We start from the raw sequence: 7,383 nt of genomic DNA, 5'->3' as shown, positions 1-7,383 counted from the left end.
TATCTTTTAATTGAATGGCTACTTCTGCTGCTACTGCTCTTACTACTGTTGTCGCTGCTACTACTTCCACTGCTGCTACTGCTACTGCTACTGCTGGTATACTGTTACTACTGCTACTGCTATTGCTTCTGCTACTACTGCTACTGCTGCTGCAGCTACTACGGCTACTGCTGCTGCCGCTGCTAGTGCTACTGCTGTTGCTACTGTTGCTACTGCTACTGCTGCTACTGCTACTGCTACTGCTACTATTACTATTGCTACTGCTATTGCTACTACTACTGCTTCTGCTGCTTCTGCTGCTGCTGCTGCTGCTGCTACGGCTACTATTACTGCTACTGTTGCTACTGTTACTGCTACTGCTGCTGCAGCTGTTGCTGGTGGTAATGGTGTTGTTGTTGTTTCTCATGGTGGTTGTGGTTGTGGTGGTGGTGGTGGTGGTGTTGGTGCTGCTGCTGCTGCTTCTACTGCACACGGGCCAGTGTAGGCCCATATTCATTCGTACTGCAGCATAGATGCGTGCGAGCACATAGCCGCCGTCTGTTTCCTGCAGTTCACTCTACGAATGTGATTACAAGATGTACATTTCGATTTATCGCGCTGGCAGGCCGATAGTTTCGGATCGTGCCAATACGTTAGGGTCGCGGCGAGTGTTAGGGTTGTGTGTGGGTTATGTTAGGCTTCACTAACAGCGCCCATCTAACTCCCGATCCGGTAATAGGTAATCGCATTTAAATGACTCACTATAATATTTCCGCAGCAAATGCCAAGGACGTGGCTGTTAATCGTGACCGCGATATGACAATATACTGCTGCACCTCGGTAGGGGGGGTCTAAACTGGTGCCGAAGCTGACGGACATGATCACGACAGTAAATGAAATGTGCAGTGAGAGCGTGAGAGCGTGCGTGGGGCATACCGCCGGCTGCGTGCACCCGTGTGATCACTGAAATCTATTCACGGTGGTAAGCGTAGCGTAGAGGCAGAGTGTTACTGTGATGCTGAGAGCGGCGGCGAGCGAAGAAACCACGGCCGCAGTGAAGCCATTTTCCACCCCGCATCACATTATTCATGAAAAAAGTGCCGTTCTGTTGCGGGACGCATCCCATTTGTTTGGTTTCCATGGAAACCCGGCGTTGCGCAGTGAAAACATGCAGCACTTTCCTCAGGGTGGACGTTTTTTTCAAAGCCGCAGGCAGACATCCGTTATCACATTCGCAGTCCGTTGCTGCTAAATTAGCAATGCTTCAAGTGAGTGATTGTTTACACAACGTCGCATGTACACACTTCTCTCGAATAATCACTTGTATTTCACTGATGTTCGGCAAGATCTCTTATTTGATTTGTGTCGAAACCTAAATCCCCCCTCCGTTGCTAAAGTTTCAGGTCGGATGGTTATTAAAGGGGGAGGGTACATGTCTCGATTTGACGTGTTGGTCGTTACGCTGTTGGTATGGGTGGCTCACGTACGCGTACTTCTCATTGCCAATTTGCCACAGTGGCTTCTTTTCACTTGCCTGCCGCAGTTTGCTGGCAGTACGCAACCCAATTGCGTTCCCTCCTACGTTATCTATTCATCTGGTTCTGACCATCTGGTCTCCTCAGGTGACATACCTGCCATCTCATGTAATAATTGGATTTCTGTTCACGGACAGAATCTGCTAGATGACAACGGTCAGAAACGGATAGAAGTACATGAGAAATGAAGTTGTAATTGTGATTGTATTGTAATCAATAATTTCAAACATACGTCAGTTATACATTATCAACAACTAATAGCGCTCATAGGGTCTATGTCCCCCAGGGTACTGCCGGAACGTACCCTGGGTACGGTCCGGTATACCGGAACGTACCCTGGTCACTATTTGATATGGTTAGGGTTAGGGTTAGGGTTAGGGTTAGGGTTAGGGTTAGGGTTAGGGTTAGGGTTAGGGTTAGGGTTAAGGTTAGGGTTAGGGAGTAGGCGTAGGCGACTCCCCAGACTCGTTAGTGGAGTAGGCGAGGTACTGTCCGGCATATTAGATAGTTACCAGGGTACGTTCCGGTATACCGGACCAAACCAAGGGTACGTTTCGGGAGTACCCCGGGGGACATAGACCCTCTCAGCACTAATAGCTGCACGTATGTATGGGTGCGAGGCTTGCTTGTGTGTGCGTGCGTGCGTGTGTTCGTGTGTATGCGCGCGCGCGTGTGTGTGTGCGTGTGCGTGCGTGCGTGCGTGCGTGCGTGAGTGTGTGTGTATGGTAAAGCCAGTATGTGTGTGTACGTGCGTGCAGGCGTCTGTGTGGTGTGGAGTCTTTCATATGTATTTGCTCTTAAGTTCATGTAAAAATTAGGTAAACATTTTCGGCGCATGTATATAAATACGTATACCCACCATGATGTTCCCTGCTCGGCAGACTCACTAATGTCTTCTCATATAGCTTTTATATGACATCCCGTTAGCTGCATTCGTGTTTATTATTACTTGGAGGTAATAATATAAAGACGTATATATATATATATATATAGAAAGAGAGAGAGAGAAAGAGAGAGAGAGAGAGAGAGAGAAAAAAAGAAAGATATATATATATATATATATATATATATATATATATAGATATAGACAGGTCTACATAGGTGTATTTATATAATATATGTAATTATCAACATGTTAGCTATGAAATATTCTTTTGTGTTCAATAATCGGCGCTGTCTACGGAAGGGGAATACTGCTAACGGTGTTGCTATGAATGACACGTTACGCTATGACGCGTTAAGGTACAGTCCGCTTGTATTGATTAGGGTTGGCTCATTAACAGAACTATTTACAAAGAAGAAATTTCCCATCAAGAGCCCAAAACTGAAGGATCGTGTGCTGAGGCTACGATTCGTATTAAATCGAGGAACGTCGTTTCTTGGTTCGCTTATATTCTCATATTGAATTGTGATTGTATCATGATTGATTGCGAATTATTACGAAGCAGATGATGATGACCAACATGCACAGATGTCGCGTGTTTGGCGGGAAAAGCACGTAGTGCGCGAACGCAGTCTTATAGCTATGAGAACAAAATACGGCCTTGCACTGACCGCTACACACACACTTAATCACAGAAATACATCAAGGGCTTACCCGCCGTGTAAGTATTTCGGCAATTTCTGCCCACCCGAGTCCATGCCCTCACACACTCCCTACTCTATGTTGCGCCCATGCCCTCACACACTCCCCACTCTATGTCCCGCCCCAGCCCTCACACACTCCCCACTCCATGTCCCGTCCAGGCCCTCACACACTCCCCACTCCATGTCCCGTCCAGGCCCTCACACACTCCCCACTCCATGTCCCGTCCAGGCCCTCACACACACAGGCACTTGGGACAGTGTCGCATTACAAAAGATATATATAGAAGCTTCTATATATAATATAATATGATATATATATATATATGATATATATATATCATTATTATAATGGCGACACAGCACACTCGCAGCGGCGAGTGCGGGTGCGGCTATAGCGGATACTAGTTCTGCATTAGTTTTTGTGAAAGCAAGTTTATATACAGTGACACAAGAGTGGAAGTGTAATTGAGGGGTAGTATTTGTGAATGTGCGTTCATATTATTTTCAGTTTTTACTGACTGTCCCAAGTGCCTGTGCTCACACACTCCCGACTCCATGTCCCGCCCATGCCCTCACACACTTAGTAAAATAAGGCGTCTAACAGATGCCAAAAGAAGCAAATGCGACTCATAAAAGTCGAGGTCCATGGACAGCTGAGCAAAGGTTTTTCGTCACGTGCTGATGAAAACCATATCTACGGCTGTGATTGGCTATTCGTGAAGTGTCACGCGACTGTGTGCGTCTGTGTCTACGCGTGACTGTGTGCGCGCGAAAATAGAAATGATTCTAAATATATTTCCCGTTGTGGTTGTTGCCGGATGCTATTGTGTACGTGTGCAACAAACAGATGATCGGAAACAATAATTATAGTTTCTAATATCCCTGTTGTATTTCTAGAAGTAACGTCGTAAGAGCTGACGTATAATATATAAACTCAACAAAGGATTTATTCCAGCCACACTCCAGCCTGCCACGTAGTAGAGTGACCACGCAAGAACATGGCTTTAGGAAATAATATAGCGCCACCTTTTGGGCCTAATATGGGCGAATGATACAATAATGTCACACCTTCCCACCAGCCTCGAGCCCACCGAGAGGCGGAAGGTTGTGTAGACTATAGATAAGCCTTGGTCCGCCGCTTCGGCTGTCGACTGGAACGTCTCGGATTATCTGGCCCGTATTCGTCACCTACTGGAAGGCGCGGATTGCGACGCTTCGTTCGGTTCAGTTGGCTTACACGTGACGTCGCTGACTCAGGATTTGGTGTGTCTCCACTGGGGTAACCGTCCTGACCTGTCGGGTAGATAGGCGGAGTTGCGGATAGCCCCGGAACTGATAACTCTGGGGTCTCTCCGGGATCCGTGTCTTTTTCAACTCCATAGCAAGGGCGAAGCTGTTCAATGGGCCTACGCCACACTGGTCCTCGGGGGTACACACGCACGCTGACGCTGCTGGCACCATGTACCTTGGTGATAACCGCTGGGACCAATCTTGGGTCTCTGTCTCGCCGCGGGCCGCAGTAAAGTGCATAACATGGAGCACCTAGTGAGTAGGCATGCACTAGTCTAGTAACGATGCGACTTGTCTCACCGTGCTGTGATTTGGTTGCCTCTTTAGCCTGTTTTCCCTGTGCCCAATGCGCAGGAGAAGGCAATAGAGAATCGATCTGGCACCTGATCTGTCGGCCATTGAGTAGCTCACTTGGCGAAAACCCTTCCGCTAAAGGTGTACGTCGGTACTGCATCAGGAATTGCTGCAGGGCAACTTTTGGTGCCAGCGTCGACTTCCTGAGTCCTTGCTTGAAAGTCTGGACCAGGCGTTCTGCAGCTCCATTCGTGGCTGGGTGATAAGGGGCTCCTGTCAAGTGAGTGATGCCTCGTTCACGACACTAAGCCTGGAACTCCTCCGACATGAACGTAGTGGCATTGTCGGTCACAATCGTGTGTGGATATCCGAAGTGAGCGAAGTCTTGTTCCAGTAGGTCAATGGTTGCCTTCGTCGATGTAGAGTTTGTCGCGTGTATACAGGGGTATTTGGAGTAGGCATCGATCAGGACCAGCCAGTTGCTTCCTAGGAAATTTATGGCATGGTCCAGGTGTATTCTACTCCAGGGTTTCTCTGGAAGGGTTTATTCTGGTGTTCTGCGCAGCAGTGCAGTTGTGACACAGCTCTGCAATGTCAGTGTCGATCCTAGGCCAATATACCGCTGTGCGTGCGAGCTGCTTCATCCGCTGTATCCCGAAGTGTCCCAAATGCTGCAATTGAAGCACTTGCTGATGCAGACTTTCAGGGATGACTACTCTGGAACCATATAGCAAACACCCATGGGCTGTCGACAGTGAATCCGCCAGCTTCCTGAAGTCTCTGACTGAATAGCACTCATTGCTCTCCACATTCGATCGTGAATCCTCGGGTGGCCATCCCTCACGGGTATGATGCATCATCGTTGCAATCACAGGATCTTTGCCTGATTGCTTTCCCACGACACCAGGGTCCGTTGGCTGTAGCTGTAGGCTCACCGTTTTAATAGTGCAGACAGTGCCAACATCTGCCTCACTTTCCTCCCCATCAAAGATGACGTCAGGTCCCACTGGCAGGCGACTGAGTACATCGGCGTTCCCGTGGTCCGACGTCTTTCTATATTTTATTGAGTAGTCGTACTGGCTAAGCATCAAAGCCCAGCAAGCCAAACGATTGGCCGCCAGCATTGGCGTCTCTTTGGTTGGCCCAAACAGCGCTAGCAACGGCTTATGGTCTGTAACCAAAACAAAATTTCGACCGTATAGAAACTGGTGAAATTTCTTTAGCGCAAAAATGACAGCTAGTGCTTCCTTCTGAACTTGGCTATAGCGGCGCTGTGTATCTGTCAGTGTCTTGGATACGTTAGCGATCGGGAGCTCACTCCCGTCACGATAGCGGTGAAACAACACTGCTCCAATGCCAACTTCTGATGCATCGCATGACACCCCAATCGGCAGGGATGGGTCAAAATGCGCCAGCATTGAATTCGTGCAAAGCACCTGTTTCAGCTGCTGAAAAGTCGCTTGCTCACTACTGCCCCAGTTCCATGGTATGTCCTTCTTGGTCAGTCGATAGAGAGGCTCGGTGAGAGTGGCTAAGTTGGGGAGAAACTTGCCATAGAACTGCACAGACCCCAAGAATGAACGCAGGCCAAAAACGTTTTCCGGTGGCAGCATCTTGATAACCGCATTGACCTTAGCCCCCTTCTCAATCCCCTTTTGGGAAAGCTTGTGGCCCAAGTACTTAACTGCGGGTTGAGCGAATGAGCACTTCTCCATGCGACATCGTAGCCTTTTGTCTTCTAAGCATTGAAGCAATTCGCGTAGATTTTGGAGATGCTCTTGAGCATTGGCACCGCTGACGAGAAAGTCGTCTAGGTAGACTGCCACTCCCTGTAGATCACTGGTGAGCTGTTCCATGATATCTTGGAAATAACCTGGTGCCAAACTGATGCTGAACGGCGGCCGAAGTCGGAGCAGTACGCCTCGGTGTGTACTGAGGGCTAGCCTTTTCTGGCTTTCAGAAGCGAGCTTTATCTGGTTGTAAACATCCACCAGGTCGAGTTTAGTGAAACCGTGTCCTCCGCCTAGTTTCCTCATGAGATCCTCGGGGAGAGGCATAGGGTGTCGGTGGGTATCTAATTGCGGGTTTACCATAACAGAGTAGTCCCCACAGACTCGTAGCTTCGGTTTCTGCTCGCCAGGTGGCCCCACCTTCCTGATCAGAACGACGGGTGTGCCACTATCATTGAATTGTGCGGGCTTCCACACACCCCTCCTGATGCCGGCATCATATGCTTGTGTGAGATCCTCTTGAATTGCGTACGGGACTGGCCGCGGCCTGCAGAATATGGGCCTCGAATCCCGCTTGAACTTGACCTCTAATTCAAAGTCCTTCAAGCATCCGAGCTCCCGTTTGAATACCTCCGGATGCTCATCACAAACCTGCTGGCAGGCTGTCTGTAACGACCGATCTGGATGCAGATTGTTCGATATGGTATGCACGGTACCATCGGTTGAAGAGTGGCGATGAAAAAAAACATTAATGTCTATTCCCATTTCATGTATGGCGCTACGACCTAACAGGTTGAGCGCTGGGAACTTCGTCACCGTGAACTCTATGTTCCGTGCTTCCTTGGTGGTCCAGCTTGGCATTTGCTGTAAACGTGCCCATGACTGTCAGCTGATTTCCTGTAGCTTCCTTGTATTGGCTTGTTGGCTGCTGTAGGCATGGCTTCCCCAGCTTTACCCAGACGTCCCCC

The 7,383-nt window shown here is 48.8% G+C and overlaps 1 protein-coding gene across 1 annotated transcript; it reads right to left on the bottom strand.

The window, feature by feature from the left end:
* Positions 1–5,203: 5,203 nt before the first annotated feature.
* Positions 5,204–7,276, bottom strand: LOC106812301 (uncharacterized protein K02A2.6-like). The gene has a single exon (XM_014816141.1). It carries the CDS (start codon positions 7,274–7,276, stop codon positions 5,204–5,206), a length of 2,073 nt encoding a protein of 690 aa, XP_014671627.1.
* Positions 7,277–7,383: the final 107 nt, after the last annotated feature.

This window comes from Priapulus caudatus, unplaced genomic scaffold (genome assembly GCF_000485595.1).
Source record: "Priapulus caudatus unplaced genomic scaffold, Priapulus_caudatus-5.0.1 Scaffold632, whole genome shotgun sequence".
Classification (NCBI taxonomy): Eukaryota; Metazoa; Priapulida; class Priapulimorpha; order Priapulimorphida; family Priapulidae; genus Priapulus; species Priapulus caudatus.
This window is presented reverse-complemented; position numbering and strand designations above follow the sequence as displayed.

Bases quoted from the DNA above. Each gene is read 5' to 3' on its own strand.
- LOC106812301 (XM_014816141.1), bottom strand. From the start codon at position 7,276: ATGCCAAGCTGGACCACCAAGGAAGCACGGAACATAGAGTTCACGGTG.